This window comes from Zootoca vivipara, chromosome 4, assembly GCF_965207765.1.
Source record: "Zootoca vivipara chromosome 4, rZooViv2.hap1.1, whole genome shotgun sequence".
NCBI lineage: Eukaryota > Metazoa > Chordata > Lepidosauria > Squamata > Lacertidae > Zootoca > Zootoca vivipara.
The window spans coordinates 101,488,178-101,512,505 of record NC_142587.1 but is presented as its reverse complement, the minus strand read 5'-3'; the positions used below and the strand labels follow the sequence as shown (position 1 = coordinate 101,512,505).

Below are 24,328 nucleotides of genomic sequence, written 5' to 3'. Positions count from 1 at the left end.
CAGCAAGTCTCCCTCTGAGGGGTCCCAGGCGGAGATCAATGGGGGATAAGGGTCATGGCTCCCCATACCTTCCAAGGGTATCAGAAGGGCACGATCCGCAGCCATCAGTTAATTTCTTTTGGGGGTTTGTGAGCTGGGGTGAAAATCCCTGACTCTCAGACTCTTCGTGACCCCATGGACCATAGCACGGCAGGCTCTGTCTGTCTTCCACTGCCTCCTGCAGTTTGGTCAGACTCATGTTCATAGCTTCGAGAACACTGTCCAACCATCTTGTCCTCTGTCGTCCCCTTCTCCTTGTGCCCTCCATCTTTCCCAAGATCAGGGTCTTTTCCAGGGAGTTTTCTCTTCTCATGAGGTGGCCAAAGTATTGGAGCCTCAGCTTCACGATCTGTCCTTCCAGTGAGCACACAGCTGATTTCCTTCAGAATTGATAAGTTTGATCTTCTTGCAGTCCATGGGACTCTCAAGAGTCTCCTCCAGCACCATAATTCAAAAGCAACAATTCTTCGGCGATCAGCCTTCTTTATGGTCCAGCTCTCACTTCCATACATCACTACTGGGAAAACCATAGCTGTAACTATACGGACCTTTGTAGGCAAGGTGATGTCTCTGCTTTTTAAGATGCTGTCTAGGTTTGTCATTGCTTTTCTCCCAAGAAGCAGGCGTCTTTTAATTTCGTGACTGCTGTCACCATCATGAAACCCAAGAAAGTAAAATCTCTCACTGTTAGGATTCCTGCTCCATGTTTGCAGTCATGAGATTGTTGTCTATCACACAGCGGTGTGTGTTTTCATTCATCGCATGATGAATCCAGGGTCTGGAAACCATGCCTTATGGCTGAGCCAATTGGGAATATTTAGCATGAGAAAGAGGAGATATGATAGCCATCTTCAAAAACCTCCAGGGTTGTCACATGGAAGGTGAGACCACTTCCAGAGGGAAGGACACAAACCCATGGTTTCAAGTTGCAAGAAAGAAGATTCCAACTAAACATTTTCTGACACTAAGAGAGGGTTCAGCACTGGAACAGTCTCCCTCAGGAGGTTGTGGTCTCATTGAATGGAGCTTTTTAAGCAGAGGTTAGATGGAGGCTTCAACCGGAGATTCCTGCATTGCAGAGGGTTGGACTAGATGACCCTCTGAGTCCCTTCCAACTCTACAATCCTATGATTCTAACTCTCAAGCATGTGGTTAAGCCACATGACAGGACGGAATCCCAACAGAAGTTCTGAAAGATGGCTTCAGATCTTCCCTCATGAAACACCTCCACGACCTCCTTGTTCAGCGTTAGAAACAAGGATCCATGGCACAAGACACAAGTAGCATATATACTACCGTGTGTGTGTGTGTGTGTGTGTACACACACACAACCAAGATGATTGTCAGCTACGTCCCTTCGCTGACAGGAAGTGGGAACGCCGGCAGACAGAGGGAACAGATTAGGCAGCTCAAGCAGTGAATCAGACACAGACTGGCAGTAGCCTCTCCAAAAACTTGTGGGCTATTGAGTCTTTGCAAGAGGCAGGAAAAGGACAGGAAACGACGGTGGGGGGTTTCCTGCTGGGGGGAAAGGGGGCGGCTTCCTTGGGGAATGACACTGAGTAGCTGAGCGCCGTCATGTTTTGGTTTGTTTGAGCAATAAATCTGAACTAACTGACTGCCGGAGTTGTCCCACGTCTGTGAGAGAGACCCATGCCATTACAATGATATCCTTTTGTTAATAAATGTCAGGAGTGAAGAACCCTCTCTCTGCTTGTAGCATCATCAAAGACAAGAGGAACAAGCAGGTTTGTATCAGTCATCTGGTTGAAAGACAAAGAATCCAGGTCTCCAAGCAAAGGAGATGTTGCCTACTCTGAAGACCACCTCTTCCATCTCCAACAACGTCCTGAGTACCTACAGAAAGTCCCAGGAATCACACTTACCCTGCATTCTCTGTTCCTAAATGCAGAGTGACTGAGGGGCCCTTGGAGAAGGAGGATCTCCCAAACTTTCCAGGAAGGTCTCTGCTGCAGGCTGCTCTCTCCCTCCCCCCCTCCTGCTCCACTGTCTTGTAACTAGGCATTTCTTCATTCAGCTACAGTTCAGCTCTGTCTTCTTCTCATCTTGAAACTGCTGGAGACAAGGGGGCAAACCTTCCCACTCTCCCTCCTCTTCTGAGAGGAGCTGAGCAGACTGAATGGACACTTCCCAGTCTTCCTGTTCAGTTTATTCCCTGAAAATTAAGAATTAAAGGATCAGTTCTCCTTGACTTGGTATGCAGGACAGATGGAAGCGACCACAGCCACTTCCAGCCATCGATCATGCAAGACGTGACAGGAGAGGTCCCCGGCTTGGTTACTGGGGTGCTAGTCCTCAACACAGACCTAGCTATTCACACCTCGTAAAGGTGTGACTCAGAACAGCAAAATCTAATATGTTACTTTACTCAGTTGACGGCTGCTGTACAAAGGAGCCAACTCCTAGGGGCAGAGGTCCCTTGGCCCACACCCAATAAAATATTTGAGAGATCCACCAAATATTTGATGGGCACTGCCATTCAAATGGTGTGCTTGCACTGTCTTGTGATCAATTATGCAGGGTGGAGCAGGTAATATTTTATTCAAGTTGGCACCCCTGCCACCATCGTGAATGCCATGAAAGCATGCTGCCAGTGCTGTGCCCACACTGGTGTGCACCCCAGTCTTGCCCCTTGCCAAGTTCTGAAGAAATCGAGAGCAGTTCAATGTGTTTGTTGCCCAATGTTAGCTCTATAGGAGGTAAGGGCACCGAAATTTCCCAGTGATGAAGCCTAAGTTGTATTTGTGATGAGTCTGCTAGAAGGGGACACCAGGCGCTGGGTGGCCCCCATTCTCGTTGCCTGGCATGCATGGCTGTCCTTAGAGAGCCAGTGTGGTGCAGTGGTTAAGAGCGGCAGACTCCTAATCTGGGGAACCGGGTTCGCGTCTCCACTCCTCCACATGCAGCTGGTGGGTGACCTTGGGCTAGTCACACTTCTCTGAAGTCTCTCAGCCCCACTCACCTCACAGAGTGTTTGTTGTGGGGGAGGAGGGGAAAGGAGATCGTTAGCCGCTTTGAGACTCCTTCGGGTAGTGATAAAGCAGGATATCAAATCCAAACAACAACAACTCCTCCTCCTCTTCTTCTTCTTCTTCTTCTTCTTCTTCTTCTTCTTCTTCTTCTTCTTCTTCTTCTTCTTCTTCTTCTGTGCCTTGTAAGGTAGCGACCATGGAGATCAGAAGGGGCAATGGGGCTTCAAACACGCAGAGTAAGGAAACAAATATTGGTATGCATTGCAAATAAATAGATTAAACAGAAAACAAGCTATGACTGGACCCTTCCATTCTTTATTTTTGTAGCCATCTATGTTTGAGCTTGTGCAGAACAAGGTCTTTTCAAGGTGTGTTTAAGGGTTGTTGCCAGAGAGTCCCATAATCTAGGTGGCAGAGTGTGGATTGTGCATTGAAACAGTGGGGTGATCTCTTGGTTTTGTTTTTGTGTAGTGATCGTGGGATCCAGTTACGTTCCTCTTAAGGTGTCTTCTTAGAGCCAAATATCATTAGGCACCTTCTTACAAATATAGTATATTTCTAGATCACATTCTAATGCCACCCAGCATTTTCCAGCGTAGCAATCAAAGGACACTCCAACACAGTCGTGGTTCACTTCATAAGTTGGCTCATCTTCATTCCAGTAGCTGAAAAGAGAAGAAACAGCAGCACTGATCAATCAATCAAAGATTGGATGTCTACTTCCTCACTCACTCCTCATGCCTTCTACCATTAAAAAAATGTTCAGCTCTTTCTCTTTTAATGTGATGGATTTTTCTTCCCAGATTTCAGAATTCTATCCATGTAAAAGAACAACAAAAAAAAAAAAAACACAACTGGGGGTCAAGACTGTCTATTTTCTTCTCATATGAAGTGATTCCTCATAGGAAACTACAAAAAAGTGAGGATGTCACTGAGGAAGGCTCTTCGGTACACACAAGAACTTTCAGTCAATTTATTTAACAATTTTGTATAGTATCCAATGCAGAACTTCTGCTATTGCCAGGATTTCCATTTCTGCAACAGAACCGCCCCTCTCTCCCCTCCATGTGCACCCGCACCCTCCTCAGATCTGCTCTGTACCATTTTGGGTGTTGAGAGATCCTTACGCTCTCGTAGCAGAGTTAGCACAGTAGTGATTGTTCTGAGCAAATAAAAACTTTGTTAGATTTGCATCTGCCTTAATCCACCTCCCCTCACATCCATCACTCACCCTATGCACAAGGATAGCAATGACACTATACAGATACAAAAAGAGCTAAGTCTACAACTGAGATACAAAATATAATCTATAACCACAAAGCCATTATAGATAGAGATGATTGAAATGATATGATTTCATATATATATATATATATGGAGTTTCGCAGTAGTGATGTATGGAAGTGAGAGCTGGACCATAAAGAAGGCTGATCGCCGAAGAATTGATGCTTTTGAATTATGGTGCTGGAGGAGACTCTTGAGAGTCCCATGGACTGCAAGAAGATCAAACCTATCCATTCTTAAGGAAATCAGCCCTGAGTGCTCCCTGGAAGGACAGATCCTGAAGCTGAGGCTCCAATGTTGTTGTTGTTGTTTAGTCGTTTAGTCGTGTCCGACTCTTCGTGACCCCATGGACCATAGCACGCCAGGCATTCCTGTCTTGCAGTGCACTCCCATAGTGATGTATGGAAGTGAGAGCTGGACCATAAAGAAGGCTGATCGCCGAAGAATTGATGCTTTTGAATTATGGTGCTGGAGGAGACTCTTGAGAGTCCCATGGACTGCAAGAAGATCAAACCTATCCATTCTTAAGGAAATCAGCCCTGAGTGCTCCCTGGAAGGACAGATCCTGAAGCTGAGGCTCCAATACTTTGGAAAATACTGGGAAAACCATAGCTTTAACTATACGGACCTTTGTGGGCAAGGATCAATGCCTTGTCGTGGCGAAGGGGCTTGAATAACTCAGAGAAGCTATGAGCTATGCCATGCAGGGCCACCCAAGATGGACAGGTCATAGTGGAGAGTTTTGACTAAACGTGATCCACCTGGAGAAGGAACTGGCAAGCCACTCCAGTATCCCTGCCAAGAAAACTCCATGGACAAAGAGGCTCCAATACTTTGGCCAATACTTTGAAGAGAAGAGAAGACTCCCTGGAAAAGACCCTGATGTTGGGAAAGATGGAGGGCACAAGGAGAAGGGGACGATGGAGGACGAGATGGTTGGACAGTGTTCTTGAAGCTACGAACATGAGTCTGACCAAACTGAGGGAGGCAGTGGAAGACAGGAGTGCCTAGCGTGCTCTGGTCCATGGGGTCACGAAGAGTCGGACACGACTAAACGACTAAACAACAACAATGTCTATGTCTATTTATCTTACATTCTGGTTCTAAGTTTAATCAATTATCCATAGTTGATAGCCCCATGCTTATTGTCACTTCCATTGTATATTGAATCAAGTCCCACTACACAACACTAAGATTCTGTGGTAAATGTATCCTATAACTCCCCCATTTTTAACTCTCCATGAATCTATTCAATGATATTAGTGATAATTGTGTAGTAGGTATTTTTCACTCCCATGAGATCTTTGGGTTGGATCTGCCCTTTGGTCAAGTCTAAGTTCACATACAGCAGTGATTGACCAACTGGAGGTCAAGGACCACCCACCCAGCGGCTCCATTACACCATTCACATAACAAAAACTGCCACAGAGATATCCCAATGTCCAAAGGTAGAGGGGCCCATGGCATAGCTTTTGACAAAGGGGTCTGTACTACTTAGCTAACGGGGAACCACTGGCATACAGGGTTTAAGTTCCCAGCTAGTCTTATCCAACTCCAATGGCCATTTGTGAACTTTACTCACTACCTTTGCCAAAAAGGTTAAGTGGTTAGTGTTGGGTGCATCAATAGAGATGAATGTCATTGGATTTTCTTCCAGGAGAAAGCTACCCTCTGTTAATCCAGTCTTGGAAATAAATGCGAGACCAGCTACCACCAAGCTGTGGATGAGTGAGATCTTACTCTGACCTTGTCAATCCATCAACACGGGTTGAAAAGAGTTGTTAGATACTTAAAGGGAACCATGAACTGTCTTAAATTGCCAGCTGACAGCAACCCAAAACTATTAGGGATCTGTCAGGGATTCTTCCGTTGTGATTCCTGCTTTGCAGGGGGTTGGCCTAGATGACCCTTGGGGTCTCATCCAACCGTAAATTTCTATGTGTCTATGACTCTATCCAAAAGAGTGACATGAACTACCCTCTCTCACACACTTACCTCACCTGCTCCTATTATTTTAGTTTTGAGATTGCTGGTTATTCAGATTGTTTAGCAGATAACTGTAGAAATATTTTTCCTAAAGAGAGTGTTGCTCAGCTTTAGGTTCCTGCAAGTCCTTTTGTAGCTGAGCTAAGCAGCACATACCATTTAAAAGCATGCCCTCACCCTCTTCTGAATCACCACATTCACTGGGTTAGAGAAGCAAGAAGAGTAGCCTTCCTACCTCTCCAACCTTGTGAGAAGAAGCAGTCACTCACCTGGACGATGATGTGGAGGAATACATATGTAGATCTTTGGTAGTAGAGAAAAGTGCATGGCAAAATATATTTGGAGAGCGAACAGATCAGTTATGTACAGTGGTACCTCAAGTTACGAATGCCTTGACTTCTGAAGGTTTCAACTTCCGAAGTCCGCTAACCCGGAAATATTTTTGCCGCGTGCGCATTCTGCGCATGCGCCGAAGCGGCACACGCAGTCTGCGCATGCGCAAAGCACAAAATCATGCTTTGTGCATGCGCAAAATGGGCGCTTCGACTTAATGAAGTTTTCGACTTCCGAAGAGCGCCGCGGAACGGATCACCTTCGTAAGTCAAGGTACCACTGTAAACAGAACCTGCAACTTTTTTGAATGCATGCCATTAACAAATATTTCTTCAGAAACTTACGGGACTAAAGCCTCTATTCCTGACAGCCATGACCATTTCCCCTTGTCTTTAAAGACTCCAATCCAAAAAACCTTTTGTTGGCTTTGTACTTGCTTGTCTATAAAATACTAGGGAAGGGGTGGAGAAAGAACAAATAAAATATTTTAAGACAATGTCCTTTTCTCTAGGAGACTATAGCCCTTTACAGAAATTAAACACGCATAAAACAAACACATTTTAAAAGGAGCAGGTGTCACATTTGAAGGTCCAATCCACATATATTTTGACATCTTTCCGCAGGGCCTGCAAGACGGAGCTGTTCCACCTGGCCTTTGGGCTGGACTGACCACCTGGCCTTTGGGCTGGACCTCCCTTATGGTTTTGATTTGGGCCATTTTAAAATGAGGCTGCATTTTTTAAAATAAATAAATAAATCTTAATTGTATTTTAATCTGCATTTAAATCAATTGTTTTTCTTTCTTTTACGTTTCATTGTAACTTTATTGATGTCAGCCACCCTGAGCTCAGCTCTCACTGGGGAGGGCGGGGTATAAATAAAGTATTTATTATTATTATTATTATATTATTATTATTATTATTATTATTATTATTATTATTATTATTATTATTATTATTATTATATTAAGCAGTGATCAAAACTATACATAGTATTCCCATCACCAAGAATAATTTCATACAGTGGATGTGGTATTGTCCCCCTCATCACAATTATGATGATGATGATGATGGAATCAAGGAAGCACCCCAAGAGGAAATATTGTAGTGAAGGGTGATGATGATGATTATGAATAATAATAATAATAATAATAATAATAATAATAATAATAATTTATTTATACCCCACCCACCTGGCTGGGTTTTTCCAGCCACTCTGGGTGGCTTCCAACAGGGGGGGAAAAGTGCAATAATCTATTAAACATTAAAAGCCTCCCTAAACAGGGCTGCCTTCCGATGTCTTCTTAAAATCTGATATGGTAGCTGTTTTTCTCTTTGACATCTGATGGGAGGGCGTTCCACAGGGCGGGTGCCACCACCGAGAAGGCCCTCTGCCTGGTTCCCTGCAACTTGGCTTCTCACAACGAGGGAACCGCCAGAAGGCCCTCGGTGCTGGACCTCAGTGTCTGGGCAGAACGATGGGGGTGGAGACGCTCCTTCAGATATACTGGGCCGAAGCCGTTTGGGCTTTAAAGGTCAACACCAACACTTCACCTGCCCTCACCGAGACTGGCTACATATGTCCTCCAGTCAAGACACAGTTAAAATTTCCAAATGCTGTAAATGACTGTGCCATAGAACAGTTGGTCTTGGCACCACCTACGGGTCAGTGACCTGCATGGTAAATACTCCAATTTCTGCATCCATGTTTGTTGGTTGGTTCCAGAGACACTGGAATCCGTCTGGTTGTGGTATGCCTGATGGCATGATGGTGGGGTCTCACCCATGTCTGTGCCCTGTAGCACCCCAGTAGCTCCTCTGCCAGGGCTAAGGCAGATGCCCCTCAAGTATCTCCTCCTTCACCTCCTTCAAGACCTCCTTCTTGACTCTATTAGAGCTCAGCAGCTCCAAGAAACCTTTAGTTAGTCCCAGATGGTAGCAGCTGCTCCCTGCCTCACCCACCCCTTGGCTTGACTGATGGAGTTGCTGTCTTGGCTGCATACAGGTGGATTAAAGGCAAAGATAAAGGGACCCCTGACCATTAGGTCCAGTGGCGCTCATCTCGCATTATTGCCGAGGGAGCCGGCGTACAGCTTCCAGGTCATGTGGCCAGCATGACAAAGCCGCTTCTGGCGAACCAGAGCAGCGCACGGAAACGCCGTTTACCTTCCCGCTGTAGCGGTTCCTATTTATCTACTTGCATTTTGATGTGCTTTCGAACTGCTAGGTTGGCAGGAGCTGGGACCAAGCAACGGGAGCTCACCCCGTCACAGGGATTCAAACCGCCGACCTTCTGATCGGCAAGTCCTAGGCTCTGTGGTTTAACCCACAGCGCCACCCGCCACAGCTGGATTGGAACTTCTTAAATGGATAGTGATGATAGGAGCCCTTTGGCTCATGCAGATCCCCTACCTTTCCTATACTCAGCTTTGATGCTCACCTGTTCTTCCCGTGTTTCCACAGAAATGAGCCTGGCGCCCTCCTGCTCACAATGTTTTTGGGCCTCCACCCATGTGCCTATCTCAATAGAAAACCAATAGAAGGTCCTGTGATGTACAAGCCAACCATTGTCCAAGTTTTCAAGAAGGATATCTTTGAGTCCAGCCATGTATGGAGGAAGGAGAGGGGAAAAATACGGAATTTAATGGGAACCACCTTGTATGTCTCTGCAGATTTCAATTATTTTTGTTAAGTTCATTTCTGTGGCCACGTGATAACATATATTCATCTAGGAAGCTCAGAAAGATTAAAACAAGAACAACATGAACACTTCGACCCATGCTGATGCTGCAGTAAATATCTGGGCGGGGGTAGCTGGAAAAGGAACGCAGTCAAGAACCTTTTATTTGAGGGAATAGACACAAGATGCATGCCCCCTCACAGGCCTTATCTGAACCCCTGGGGCCTCACCTATTTGTTTCCACCTGGATTTAATCTTGTTGTATTTAATCTTGTTTTTAAGCTGTATTTTAACCAATTGGTTTATATCTGGTGTTAGCCGCCCTGAGCCCAGTCTTGGCTGGGGAGGGCGGGGTATAAATAAAAATTATTATTATTATTATTATTATTATTATTATTATTATTATTATTATTATTCTCAGGGCAGCATCAGGGCAGAGGGGAACTAGCTGTGGTTTATCACAATTCTCTTTTTCTCTCTAGGCTCTCTGCAGGGGGGGGGGGAGAATCTAGCCTAGTGTGTGTGTTGCTGACCTTGGGCAACTGGGGCAGATGAGGGATTCTGCTGGTTTACCACCCACTTTGCTGCCCAGCAATCGTCCTGACTGAGCTGGATCCAGTGGGCTTCCAAATGGCTGATATGACTGGTGCTCCTGCCGAGCTTTGGCTAAGCTCTGGAACAAACTAATAATAATGATAATGATAATAATAATAATAATACTTTGTTTATATGCTGCCCATCAGCCTGGGTTTCCCCCAGCCACTCTGGGCAACTTCCAACAAATTAAAACAGAATTGGACACCAACCATTAAAAACTTCCCTGAACAGGGCTGCCTTCAGATGTCTTCTGAAAGTCAGAAAGTTGTTTTCCCCCTTGACATCTGGTGGGAGGGAGTGTGCCACAGGGCGGTTGCAACAACCCAGAGGGCCCTCTGCCTTGGCTTGGGCCATTGACCCTGCCCTGCTTCATGCAGCCTGTTTGGCCCCCTGGCAAACTGCAGAGGTTAGGGGAAGAAAGATGCTGGGAGACGGCTTTCACGCGAGTGGAGGAAAAATCTGGTTGAATGCAATCGACTGCTGGTGAGGACTCATCCTCGAGCCTCCCAAGTGGCAGTGAAGGCTACAAAGAAGGCTTGCTTTGCTTCCTCCATTGTGCCATCCAGCAGAGCTTTCCCAGGTAGCTCAGGGCCTGCGACAGTCTGGCCGAAGGAGATGACAGAACTGTGACTTGTTTGCAAAGCATTTAGAGGATAAAATCGCTTGCATCTTGACCCTGCTATTATAGCAATGGATCTCAAAGGGTGTCCAGAGCAGAGTCTGTTTCCGTTGTGTTGGGTGTGTTTCAGTCGGAAAGGTTTAAGAATGCGGACAAGGTGCTTGGATCGGTCAGGACGACCACTTGCGCCCTGGCCCCCTTGCCCCTTGTGGCTGATACAAACTAGCAGGGAGGGGACAGCCGGCTGGACCAGAAGGCTGATTACTGCCTCTTTATAGGAGGGGTTGGTCCCGGTGTGTTTGAAGGAGGCAGTGGTAAAACCACTCCTTAAGAAACCTTCCCTGGGGTCAGAAAATCTAAGTAACTCTCTGCCAGTTGCTAATCTCCCCTTCCTGGGCAACATTCTTGACATAGCTGCTAAGTCTCCCGTTTTCCCCGGGAAATCCCTGTTTTTCCAGCTGTTCCTAGCTGAAAAACCGGATTTTTTTGTTTCCCCCCAGTTTATTCTGGCACGGCGGCCGTTTTGGAACTGGACGGAGCATGCTCAGAAGCGACTTTTGATGCTGCTCTGCCCAGTTCCAAAATGGCTGCAGTGCGACTTCTGGCGCGGCGGCCGTTTTGGAACTGGGCAAAGCAGCATCAAAAGTCACTTCTGAGCATGCTCCGCCCAGTTCCAAAATGGCGGCAGCGCTACTTCCGGTCTGCTATTTCCGGCCCGGTCCCTTATTTCTCTGACAGCAACTTGGCAGGTATGATTCTTGAGCAGGTGATTGTGGACCAGATCCAGGTGCTCTTGGAGGAAACTGGTTTTCTAGATCCGTTTCAATCAGGATTTAGACTTGGTTTTGGCATAATGTCTTTAAAGGCAATCATATTTCCCAAGGTCAAAGAGAAAGAGGGGGAATGGCCTCATACAACTCTTACAAAATGTGCGTTTTGTGGGATGTGAAACTCACTTAGCAGTCAAGTGCAACATTCCTAGAATAGATACCCTGGGGGTGCTTTGTACCACCCAGGAGAAAAATTCCTGTTTCCTCCTGAGCTGGGACAAAGCTTCCTCTGCATATGACTTGAGTCGCGGTCACTTGGGACTAACCCCCCCCCCCTTTGTAACTTAAGCCTGCCTTCTGGGATTTCATTGTGAACTGAATGAAAGTGAGTAAACTCCTTTTATATTGACTTTAATAAGTTTGCCATGCCTACTCTTTTTAAGAGGGATAAGAAGGGATCTTATAAGGGCTCTTATGTAGTGCAGATAAGCCTGAAACAAGCTAACCACTGTGCAAATTTAAAGGGGGGGAATGTTTGGAACTCTGCTAAGATACAGAATTTGCCAATGCCAGTTAGGAAGGATATCATCAAATAATATATCCTCTCCTGCCTCCTTGAACATTCCCACGTTTTTGGTGCTGAACATCTTTAGCTTGCTTCTATGTACAAGTGACATCATATGCATTCATTCCCATTCTTTGCTTTCACATCTAAAGCTTTATAGACAATTTTATCATTGGTTTTTCCAATTATGTATTCAGTGGCCGATGGGTCAATTCACTACGTGAGTGGGCTTAAGAGCTTCTTTCCGATGGCCTTGTCTTTTCTTTCCTCGCAATAGAACAGACATCCCCAAACTTCGGCCCTCCAGATGTTTTGGACTACAATTCCCATCATCCCTGACCACTGGTCCTGTTAGCTAGCGATCATGGGAGTTGTAGGCCAAAACATCTGGAGGGCCGCAGTTTGGGGATGCCTGCAATAGAAGCTAAATCAATTCAACAGTTCAGGAAAGTTGAACTGGATACCTCTGATGTTTCCCTAGGTGGCCGGATACAAAGGAGGGCAGCACTCTGCTCTGGCTCTCAGAGTTTTCAGCTAGAGGAGGGGCTTTCAGCTGGTGCAGACCCAGGGCAGGTTCCCACTGTACTACAATTCTTCAGCATTGTAGGGTAGCTTACCAATTTCCTTTTGCAGTTGATCATTTTTTTTGGCAGAATACACCATTTCCTCTGATTTGTTTACAGCTACAGCAAGTATTTCTAAGTCTAAAAGATTTGAAACAGTTTAAGGCACGAGTATCTGAAACAACAATCTGCAAATATCAGGAAACCATTTCCAAACACTTAAAAACACTCAGGCCTGAAACAAGAAGCAGAATATGAGGGCAGACTTGATTCTCTGTGGCTGAAATCACCAATGAAAAGCCTCAGAAGACTCCTGCAGCTGGATCAGACCAAAGACCCATGCAATCCACTATCCTATTCTCACATTAAAAGTGGCTCAATGATGTTCCCCTTCTATGTCCTCCTTTTCTGCTGGGAATTACAGGGTCAAAAACCAATTCTGCCTTGAATTCCACAGGAGAGCCAAATATACAAAGAATACTTTGCAGTTTTCAATTATGCTTTGTGAGATCTAAGGAAATAGAGGCGCCAAAACTCTTTTTATGATGCAGGATATTACAGGGCCGGTGCTAGGGTTTTTTGCGCCCTAGGCGAGATCACCTTCTGCCGCACCCACCCCCCCAAAATTTCCCAGAGTTGTTGAACTTTTTTAGAAAAAAAAGTGGAATAAAAAATAAAATAAAAATAGAAAATAAATAAAAATAGAAAAAAGAAAAAGAAAAAAAGAAAAAATAAAAAGTAGGAAAAATAAAAAATAAAAAATAAAAAATAAAATAAAAAACAGCTGAGAGGCGCGGCGAGGTGGCCCCAGGCTCGCGCTCTCCACGTGCCTCCGGAGCTTCGTGCAGGGAGCGTGAGCCTGGGGCCGCCTCCACTGTGCCTGTCAGCTGTTGAGCAGCTTCAGGCCGCTCTCCGGAGGCACGCGCACCTCAGGATAGCGGCCTGAAGCTGCTCAACAGCTGACAGGCGCAGTGGAGGCGGCCCCAGCCCCAGGCAGCACCGGGGGGGGGGTGCGACGGGCAGCAGCCAGGCTGGCCAGCGCCCCCTCCATTTTGGCGCCCTGAGGATATAATGCGGGGATATATCCGGCCCTGAGGATATAATGTCAGTGCAAGGATTTTTCCTCGTGCAATACAATCTTCAGCCCCCTTCCCTCCAATCTGTTCTGAAGTCCTGCCCTGTCCTGTCCCCCCCCCCACTGCCCCCAGAGAGAAGCTTTGGTTATGGCAGGGGTCAGCAACCTTTTTCAGCCGTGGGCTGGTCCACCTCTCAGACCATGTGGTGGGTATACTCTGGTTTCTCTTCAGATCGTATAAATCAGACCATGTGGTGGGCCAGACTATATTTTTAGGGGGGAAATGGATGGATTCCTAGACCCCACAAATAACCCAGAGATGCATTTTAAGTAAAAGGACACATTCTACTCATATAAAAACACACTGATTCCCGGACCATTTGTGGGCTGGATTGAGAAGGCGATTAGGCCGCATCCGGCCCACGGGCCTGAGGTTGCCTTCCCCTGGGTTATGGCATGCAGGGAGAGGTGGGGGGAAATGTTCCCTTGTTCTAGTGCTAAAATCTTGCACTAGCACAAACATTGTGAGTTACAGTGTGATTGGGGAGGACAGCAGTTCTAGTGGGGAGATGTCAGAATCACAACCGTCTGTCTGCTTTTCTTCCTGCTGAGCCATGAAAAAGTGCTAAACTCTGTCGGGTGATGAGTTTCGTTGAATATATGTCTTGCTCACACAATTTGACTCCCAAAGTGAACTACAATAATTGAAATGTTTAATTTAAACATGTTACAGCTAAAGTGTGGATGAGCATATAAAATGCTTACCGTCCTTGTCTTCGTAGATTGTATCCATCCCAACAACAAAGGTTCGAATTATTTTCATTGCCTCTTCAAGCTCCTCTCTTTTTTTCAGTTCCTTCTGATCTAAAAAAGGAGGTAGGTAGAAAAGAAATGAAGAAATTGTGTTCTAGCACACTAGTCTGATAAGTTGGGAAAGGGGATACTTGCTTTCAAACTGCTATTAATATTGGATTTAAATTGCCGACTTGTAACGTGCCCCGGGTCCTTAGGGAGAAGGGCAAATAAAAAAATCAAATCAACAAAAACATGAAAATTACTTCTACACTCTTTTCTGCTCTCAGCCCTTAGATTGAGGGTTCCCAAGCCTTGATTTAAGCTGCCCTGGTGGTCTGAAGTCCTGATTCCATTTAGCCTGCTACTTCTGTTGCCAGATAGTTGGCCTTCCTTAGAGAGCTTTGCATTTTGGTGTCTAGATACACCTGTCCTCTTTGTCCTACAGACAGGCCCGGCTCGCCCATTGACTCTAGTGGCGCGTTAGGGCGCCAGGGCGATCAGGGGGCGCTGAGGGGAGAGCAGGGAGGTAAGCGAGCGCTAGGACCCTGTTCCGCTCTGCAGCGCCAGGGTCATCCCTCACCCTGGCACTGCGTTTCATTGGTAGAGGCAACGCCACATGGCAGCACCTCTACCAATGAAACGCAGCGCCCTGTTGGCGGGAAGGAAGCGGCCGTGGACCCAGCAAGCGCCGGAGTTGCGGGAGATGGCCGGGAAGGCCCTGGTGCGGCGCGGCCTGCCCAGGCACCCCGGTCCGCTGGGAGAAGGGAGGAAGGCCGTGCGGAGCACCGACCGGCACGCCAGGTAAGAGGGGGGGGGGAGAGGCATCCCTGCACCAGGGCGCCCGATGACCTTAAGACGGCCCTGCCAGGCTGCCTATTGCTTTGCCGTATGCTTAAGATATGCAAATTCTTGGATCATTTGATTCCCTCTCCCCGAGCTTTGCTTACTTTGGAGTGCCCTTTAAAAATGAATTAGCTAGGCAAATAGGTCATGTGTTCATCTATCCAGTGCTATTTTTCTGGAAAAAGAGGCGCTGGAACTCAGCATGAATACCCCCCTTGTTCTCTTAGAATGGAAGCACCACTCACCTGAGAGGGGCCGTAACTGAGTCCTGATGAATTCCAGCTGAAAAAAAGCCCTGCATATATCTCAATACAGTGGTACCTCGACTTACGAATGACTCTACTTATGAAATATTTGACTTACGAATGATAAAAATTGGTGCGCGTTTACAAATTTTTTCGACACCCGAAGGCCGACCTGGGCCCTCGCTGCCGCCACTAGCCGGCTTCCCGCTGCCTCGCCGCCGCCCGCGCTCCCTGCACTGAAAGGTAAATGTTGCTGTGCAGTTTGCATGCCTTTAAAGTCTCTTTTAAAGGGTCTTTTTCCTAGGTTCTCCGGAACGAATTAATCCGTTTCCAATGCATTCCTATGGGAAACCGCGATTTGACTTACAAATTTTTCTACATACGAATGTGCGTTCGGATCGGATTAAATTCGTAAGTCGAGGTACCACTGTATTTAGGTAGGCTATAGACCCACCCACATTAGCCATGGCCTTATCCTTTGCAGTCTGTTTTCCCCAAGCACTTTCCTTGAAGGGGCTGGAGCCCTAGCAGAGGGCAGGGTGCCCAGGACCAGAAATGGGGGCTCTCCCACAGCAGATGAGGATTAGTTGGGAAAGGAGGAGAGAATTGCAAGCTGGGAAAGGGAATTGTCCAGGGTGTCCCAGGGACTTGTGTTAGCCTGTGCTTCTGTCCCAAGTGCTGGAACTCACTTATTCAGGGAGAACAAAACAGTGCCATTGCCCTCACTGGGTAACAGCTGTAGACCCCCCCTCCGCCCCCAATATCAAAGAGAGATGAAAGGGGTAAATGGAAGGTGGATCCCGCCATCTCTTTTTGGAAATGCTGTTGGCATTGAAGCAAAGCCCACGACAGTAGTTCGTTTCCGAGCACAATTCAAAGTGTTGGTGCTGACCTTTAAAGCCCTAAATGGCCTCGGTCCTGTATACCTGAAGGAGCATCTCCACCCCCATTGTTCTGCCCGGACACTGAGGTCCAGCTCCGAGGGCCTTCTGGTAGAGGGCCCTCTGGCAGTTCCCTCATTGCGAGAGACCAAGTTGCAGGAAATCAGGCAGGGGGCCTTCTTGGTAGTTGCACCCGCCCTGTGGAACGCCCTCCTATCAGATGTCAAAGAGAAAAACAACTACCAGACTTTTAGAAGACATCTGAAGGCAGCCCTGTTTAGGGAGGCTTTTAATGTTTTATAGATTACTGTATTTTATTTTTCTGTTGGAAGCCGCCCAGAGTGTCTGGGGAAACCCAGCCAGATGGGCGGGGTATAAATTATTATTATTATTATTATTATTATTATTATTATTATTATTATTGTATCGACGTACGCCAATTATGTACTTACACAATATGAAAATCATCAGTGTCATGACAGTAATGGTGACAATCTCAATTATAACAAATCTTTCACCCTCTGGAGATTTGATGAAGTCAACCAGCGTCTGCAAAGCTGATGTTTAAAGAAAGAAAATTCTGCTTTAGCCATCAATAGCCAACATACCATTCCCACCCCAGGAAAAAGGGTTTCCATATGCTGTGGATGCCATTAGCCAGAGCAGTGGCAAACGGTGCTGCTTGGCTGCCCGGGGCGGTACATATGCAGACCGCCCTGGCGCGTGCACCGTGATGTCAGGACGTACACACCAGGCCGGACTGCGCATGTCCATACATGTGCAGTCCGTCCGCGGAGATGCATGAGGGCGGTGACGTGCGTGCTCCGCTTGGGTGGTGGCCGGCGTGCGAGGGCGGTGGCGGCGAAGGCGGCGGTGCACTCGGCCAGAGGAGGCGAGGGGCGGGTCAGGGGCCGGCGGCGCTGCCCCGCGCTGCCCCCACCAGAATGGAGCCAGGGGCGCCCCGCCTCCGCCCCTCCCTTGCTACGTGCCTGTGCTAGAGGCAGTCAATTGTTCAGGGGGTGGGCACTTGGGAGGATAAGCAGGTGGAGGAAGCAAGCCGAGATGTGACCAATGTCTGGATCAAGAGACAGTAGCCTTTGGTATTACTTTCTGACCCCCCTACAAATGACAAGATGCTCCCTCCGAGCACATCCTTCCACATACACAAGCTGAGTTGGGCTGGCCATTGGCTCTTATCTCAATGTCGCTAATGGGGCAGCAGCAGACTAACTGAGGAGGTGCAGTGAGTGCAGCTTGTGTGGTCTACCCACCTCTACCCACCCCAGCACCTGAAAGTGGCTCATTATTCTGCCTAATTGTGCAGCCATTCCTGACTGCACACACTAAAGGAACACAGCAGCCAGCAGCAAAGGGCAGGTTCACCCCTGGGGTTTCTGTGGGCTTTTCTCGAGCTGTGTGGGCTTTTCTCTGCCCTCCTCCCTGGCACAACATGCCTGGTTCCACTCCCTGCCCGCCTCTCCATCAACTTCCCTTTCCTGTGCATTCCTCTACCCACATGACTCCGCTGTATACAGACCACCAGGTTCTTTTGCTTTACGCTTTCTGAACGCTGCATGCCTTCTGGACGCTTCACGCTCTGAGAGCATTGGCTTCCCCATCCTCTTAGTTTTGTCTGAATAGGAATAAGACAAGAACAAATGGAGAATAACACTATGAGCACATTAGGTACAGAGTGGTGTCTATCAGTATTAGACCATCCTTTCCCGTAAAGAAGTTGCTGAGTCCAATATAACTGAAATATCTTTCTTTTCCTTTTGCTGGATCAATCTCAGGTTTAAACCAAAAGAAATGTTCTATATGGATCCCAATGCATTTCTGAAAATTGTTTTAGGTAATATAGCATATTCTCATTTTGCATCCTATTCCTCTCTAAACTCCTGGACATGTAGTTTGCAGGACCATTAAGATGTTCACCATTTAATAGATCTTGTTTTCTGCTGCTCCAGAGAAGCGGACACGGAGCAATGGATTCAAACTACTGTACAAGAAAGAAGATTCCACCTAAACATTAGGAAGAACTTCCTGACAGAAAGAGCTGTTTGGCAGTGGAAATTGCTGCCAAGGAGTGTGGTGGAGTCTCCTTCTTTGGAGGTCTTTAAGTGGAGGCTTGACAGCCATATGCCAAGAATGCTTTGATGGTGTTTCCTGCTTGGCAGGGGGTTGGACTGGATGGCCCTCGTGGTCTCTTCCAACTCTATGATTCTATGATCTATGAGGTCTTCAAATGTTCCTGGGTGCCAACTCCCCGCATCACAGGCATCATGGTCAATGGTTGAGGACGATGGGAGTTGTAGACCAATAACATCTGGAGGGTCACATGTTCCCCACCCTTGATGGTAAAGGTAAAGGTACCACTGACCGTTGGGTCCAGTCACGGTCGACTCTGGGGTTGCGGGACTCATCTCGCTCCACAGGCCGAGGGAACCGGCGTTTGTCCGCAGACAGTTTTCCCGGGTCATGTGGCCAGCATGACTAAGCCACTTCGGGCAAACCAGAGCAGTGCACGGAAACACCGTTTACCTTCCCGCCGGAATGGTACATACATTTAATTATACATTTATTCTAAGGTATATAGATTTAATTATAGAACTACCTTCTGATAATCAGAAAAGATGGAGTACAAGGTTAGGTCTCAGTGAGATGCATCTAAATCCAATTGAATCTTGAATGATTTTGGAGACCATGAGTTGGAACTGGAAAAGAAGCAGAGGGGAAGCTGTTACACAGGCCTGACATCTGGTGCTGTGGCTTAAAGAAAGAAGGAAGAGGGCTGTTGTCTAATTCTGTTTTGAAGCCATCTGAGCTAGCAAATGGAATTGCAAAGACTTGTATTTTCTGGATCGGGATTGACAAACTGGGCCCATGAATCAGAGCCAGGGAATAAAACAGAATGTGGTGCTTCTGATTTGCAATGTAGCTGTAGCTTTAATATCAGGAACGTGGCTGTTTGAGAAGTGAAAGGATGGGAACATAATTTCTGCTCAACCCCCGCCCCCTCCAGGAGGTATGTGGGGTTTGCAACACTGCGCGGGGCTTACTTACCTGCCAGGTGCCACCCACCTTGCTGCAGGTTGACTGTCACCCGGCCCCCATCTCAGCAGGACAATGGGCTGCCGGTTGGGGGTGGGGTGAGGGCCAGGAAAAGGGTCGGTGCTCTTCAGCCCAGGCTCACATTGGGTTTTTTTAAAAAAATATATATTTATTAAAGATTTTCACACATACAAAAGATACAAACACACTAGACACAAAAAATACAAAAATACAGAAAATACAACTTCCTCACCTTCATGGCTTGCCCTCGGGGCCGGGCAGGGGCTGGGGGCTGCGGTACAGCCTGCTGGGCCTCCCCCAGCCTGCGCTTTTCCCTCCAGCAGTGGGGGGGTGATTGGGAACGCAATTCCATCAAAGGATGGGAATGTAATTACAGCATGAATGACGTCTCTCGCCAGCTTGACATGAGACCTTCACTATGGACTATTTAAGGGCCAGCAGCTTCAGGAGAAAGGGAGGTCTTGATACATGGGAATTCTATGCTCCATTCCAGAATGTGAAGACAGCAACTGCCTGCCAGTCTGAAGTGTCTCAGATAAACCTTCCAAATCTCCATTGGCTGGGGAGACAGGAAGAACTGTACCTATTCTATCTGTATTATGATTATTGTTGCCTAATATATTTTCTCCCCTTCATGGATCAATGCCTTGTCGTGGCGAAGGGGCTTGAATAACTCAGAGAAGCTATGAGCTATGCCATGCAGGGCCACCCAAGATGGACAGGTCATAGTGGAGAGTTTTGACTAAACGTGATCCACCTGGAGAAGGAACTGGCAAGCCACTCCAGTATCCCTGCCAAGAAAACTCCATGGACAAAGACAACAGGCATATAAAAGTTATGACGCTGGAAGATGAGCCCCTCAGGTCGGAAGGCGTCCAACATGCTACTGAGGAAGAGCGGAGGACAAGTACAAGTAGATTCAGAGCTGATGAAGCGGCTGGGCCAAAGCCGAAAGGACGCTCAGTTGCGGATATGCCTGGAAGCGAAAGGAAAGTCCGATGCTGTAAAGAAAAATATTGCATAGGAACCTGGAATGTAAGAACCATGAGTGGAGGTAAGCTGGATGTGGTCAAAAATGAGATGACAAGAATAAATATCGACATCCTGGGCATCAGTGAACTAAAATGGAAGGGAATGGGCGAATTCAGTTCGGATGACTATCATATCTACTACTGTGGGCAAGAATCCTGTAGCAGAAATGGAGTGGCCCTCATAGTCAACAAAAGAGTGGCAAAAGCTGTAATGGGATGCAATCTCAAAAATGACAGAATGATCTCGATACGAATCCAAGGCAGACCTTTTAACATCACAGTAATCCAAGTTTATGCACCAACTACCGGTGCTGAAGAAAATGAAATTGACCAATTCTATGAAGACCTACAACACCTTCTAGAAATGACACCAAAGAAGGATGTTCTTCTCATTACAGGGGACTGGAATGCTAAAGTAGGGAATCAAGAGATAAAAGGAACAACTGGCAAGTTTGGCCTTGGAGTTCAAAATGAAGCAGGGCAAAGGCTAATAGAGTTCTGTCAAGAGAACAAGCTGGTCATCACAAACACTCTCTTCCAACAACACAAGAGACGACTCTACACATGGATATCACCAAATGGGCAGCATCGAAATCAGATTGATTATATTCTCTGCAGCCAAAGATGGAGAAGCTCTATACAGTCAGCAAAAACAAGACCTGGAGCTGACTGTAACTCAGATCATCAGCTTCTTATAGCAAAATTCCAGCTTAAACTGAAGAAAGTAGGAAAAACCACTGGGCCAGTAAGATACAATCTGAATCAAATCCCTTATGAATACACAGTGGAAGTGAGGAACAGGTTTAAGGATTTAGATTTGGTGGACAGAGTGCCTGAAGAACTATGGATGGAGGCTCGTAACATTATACAGGAGGCAGCAATGAAAACCATCCCAAGGAAAAGGAAATGCAAGAAAGCAAAATGGCTGTCCAACGAGGCCTTACAAATAGCGGAGGAGAGGAGGCAAGCAAAATGCAAGGGAGATAGGGAAAGATACAGGAAACTGAATGCAGATTTCCAAAAAACAGCAAGGAGAGACAAGAGGGTCTTCTTAAATGAGCAATGCAAAGAAATAGAGGAAAAAAATAGAATGGGGAAAACCAGAGATCTGTTCAAGAAAATTGGAGATATGAAAGGAACATTTCGTACAAAGATTACCATAATCAAGGACAAAAGTGGTAAGGACCTAACAGAAGCAGAAGACATCAAGAAGAGGTGGCAAGAATACACAGAGGAATTATACCAGAAAGATATGGAGGTCTCGTACACCTCAGGTAGTGTGGTTGCTGGCTTTGAGCCAGACATCTTGGAGAGTGAAGTCAAATGGGCCTTAGAAAGCATTGCTAACAACAAGGCCAGTGGAAGTGATGATATTCCAGCTGAACTGTTTAAAATTTTAAAAGATGATGCTGTTAAGGTGCTACACCCAATATGCCAGCAAGTTTGGAAAACTCAGCAATGGCCAGAGGATTGGAGAAGATCAGTCTACATCCCAATTCCAAAGAAGGGCAGTGCCAAAGAATGCTCCAACTACCGCACAATTGCGCTCATTTCACATGCTAGCAAGGTTATGCTTAAAATTCTACAAGGCAGGCTTAGGCAGTATGTGGACCGAGAACTCCCAGAAGTGCAAGCTGGATTTCGAAGGGGCAGAGGAACCAGAGACCAAATAGCAAACATGCGCTGGATTATGGAGAAAGCTAGAGAGTTCCAGAAAAACGTCTACTTCTGCTTCATTGACTATGCAAAAGCCTTTGACTGTGTCGACCACAGCAAACTATGGCAAGTTCTTAAAGAAATGGGAGTGCCTGATCACCTCATCTGTCTCCTGAGAAATCTCTATGTGGGACAAGAAGCTACAGTTAGAACTGGATATGGAACAACTGATTGGTTCAAAATTGGGAAAGGAGTACGACAAGGTTGTATATTGTCTCCCTGCTTATTTAACTTATATGCAGAATTCATCATGCGAAAGGCTGGACTAGATGAATCCCAAGCCGGAATTAAGATTGCTGGAAGAAATATCAACAACCTCAGATATGCAGATGACACAACCTTGATGGCAGAAAGCGAGGAGGAATTAAAGAACCTTTTAATGAGGGTGAAAGAGGAGAGCGCAAAATATGGTCTGAAGCTCAACATCAAAAAAACCAAGATCATGGCCACTGGTCCCATCACCTCCTGGCAAATAGAAGGGGAAGAAATGGAGGCAGTGAGAGATTTTACTTTCTTGGGCTCCTTGATCACTGCAGATGGTGACAGCAGTCACGAAATTAAAAGACGCCTGCTTCTTGGGAGAAAAGCAATGACAAACCTAGGCAGCATCTTAAAAAGCAGAGACATCACCTTGCCGACAAAGGTCCGTATAGTTAAAGCTATGGTTTTCCCAGTAGTGATGTATGGAAGTGAGAGTTGGACCATAAAGAAGGCTGATCGCCGAAGAATTGATGCTTTTGAATTATGGTGCTGGAGGAGACTCTTGAGAGTCCCATGGACTGCAAGAAGATCAAACCTATCCATTCTTAAGGAAATCAGCCCTGAGTGCTCCCTGGAAGGACAGATCGTGAAGCTGAGGCTCCAATACTTTGGCCACCTCATGAGAAGAGAAGAATCCTTGGAAAAGACCCTGATGTTGGGAAAGATTGAGGGCACTAGGAGAAGGGGACGACAGAGGACAAGATGGTTGGACAGTGTTCTCGAAGCTACGAACATGAGTTTGACCAAACTGCGGGAGGCAGTGCGAGACAGGAGTGCCTGGCGTGCTATGGTCCATGGGGTCACGAAGAGTCGGACACGACTAAACGACTAAACAACAACAACAACAACAAATATATTTTCTTCTTCTTATTAGTTATATGGCTAGCTTTGTGGTTTATTCCAGTTGCTGTTGGCTTTATATTAGACTCCTATTCTACGGTGCTGATCAATTTCTTTGCTAATGTTTACCAATTAATAAACGTTTGTCCGTCCACTGGAATCTAAAGAACCTCTAGACTGTTCTGGTGGTCGCTATTGGCCAAACAGCCATTAGGGGGACACTGGGAAGACAGCACCTGTACACACCCCTAGAACAGGCACCCCCAAACTTCGGCCCTCCAGATGTTTTGGACTACAATTCCCATCATCCCTGACCACTGGTCCTGTTAGCTAGGGATCATGGGAGTTGTAGTCCAAAACATCTGGAGGGCCGCAGTTTGGGGGAGAGAGAGAGAGAGAGAGAGAGAGAGAGAGAGAGAGAGAGAGAGAGAGAGAGAGAGAGAGAGAGAGAGAGAGAGAGAGAGAGAGAGAGAGAGAGAGAGAGAGAGAGAGAGAGAGAGAGAGAGAGAGAGAGTATTCTTTCAAGGGAGATGTCTTTGGCCCCATCCACTTGGCCCTCAGGGGGTTGCCCAGACACCTATCTGGCCCTCAGAATAAAGAAAAGGGGACCCCACCCTAGGAGTCTGTCTGGACAGCAGCAGAGAGACCAAGTGCAAGAAAAGGAGACAGAAGAAGGGGAGTGGGGGGGGAGCAACTCCTGAGGACCCCCAGGTGAGGACCCCCACTAGAGCCAAGCACCCATTTTTCACAAGATACAATCTGACTTCATGCATTGACTGGAAGGCAGAAGAAACCAGGTTGTTTAATCTCACAGAAATCCCTTCAGTTGCCTCCATATTTGGCATTGCAATCTTCCTTCTAGGAGGGCTAGAGCAGGCATCTCCAAACTTCGGCCCTCCAGATGTTTTGGACTACAATTCCCATCTTCCCCAACCACTGGTCCTGTTAGCTAGGGATCATGGGAGTTGTAGGCCAAAACATCTGGAGGGCCGCAGGTTGGGGTTGCCTGGGCTAGAGGCTACTTCCTCCTCCTCCTCCTCCTCCTCCTCCTCTTTCTTCTCCTTTTTAAAAAGGCCCTTTTCGTCTGTCCTAGGGGGTGAGGCCCAGACTCACCCAGCCCTAGTATGTTAAATATGTATTC

At 46.8% G+C, this 24,328-nt stretch overlaps 1 protein-coding gene across 1 annotated transcript in view; it reads left to right on the top strand.

Annotated features, from left to right (window-relative positions):
• The first annotated feature begins 14,977 nt into the window (after positions 1–14,977).
• LOC118085028 (uncharacterized) overlaps positions 14,978–24,328 on the top strand; it is a 46,511-nt gene continuing 37,160 nt past the window's right edge. Inside the window, exon 1 of the mRNA XM_088669013.1 lies at positions 14,978–15,099. Coding sequence (XP_088525139.1) covers positions 15,002–15,099 — 98 coding nt within the window. The 5' untranslated portion in view covers positions 14,978–15,001. The remainder of the gene's footprint in view (positions 15,100–24,328) is intronic.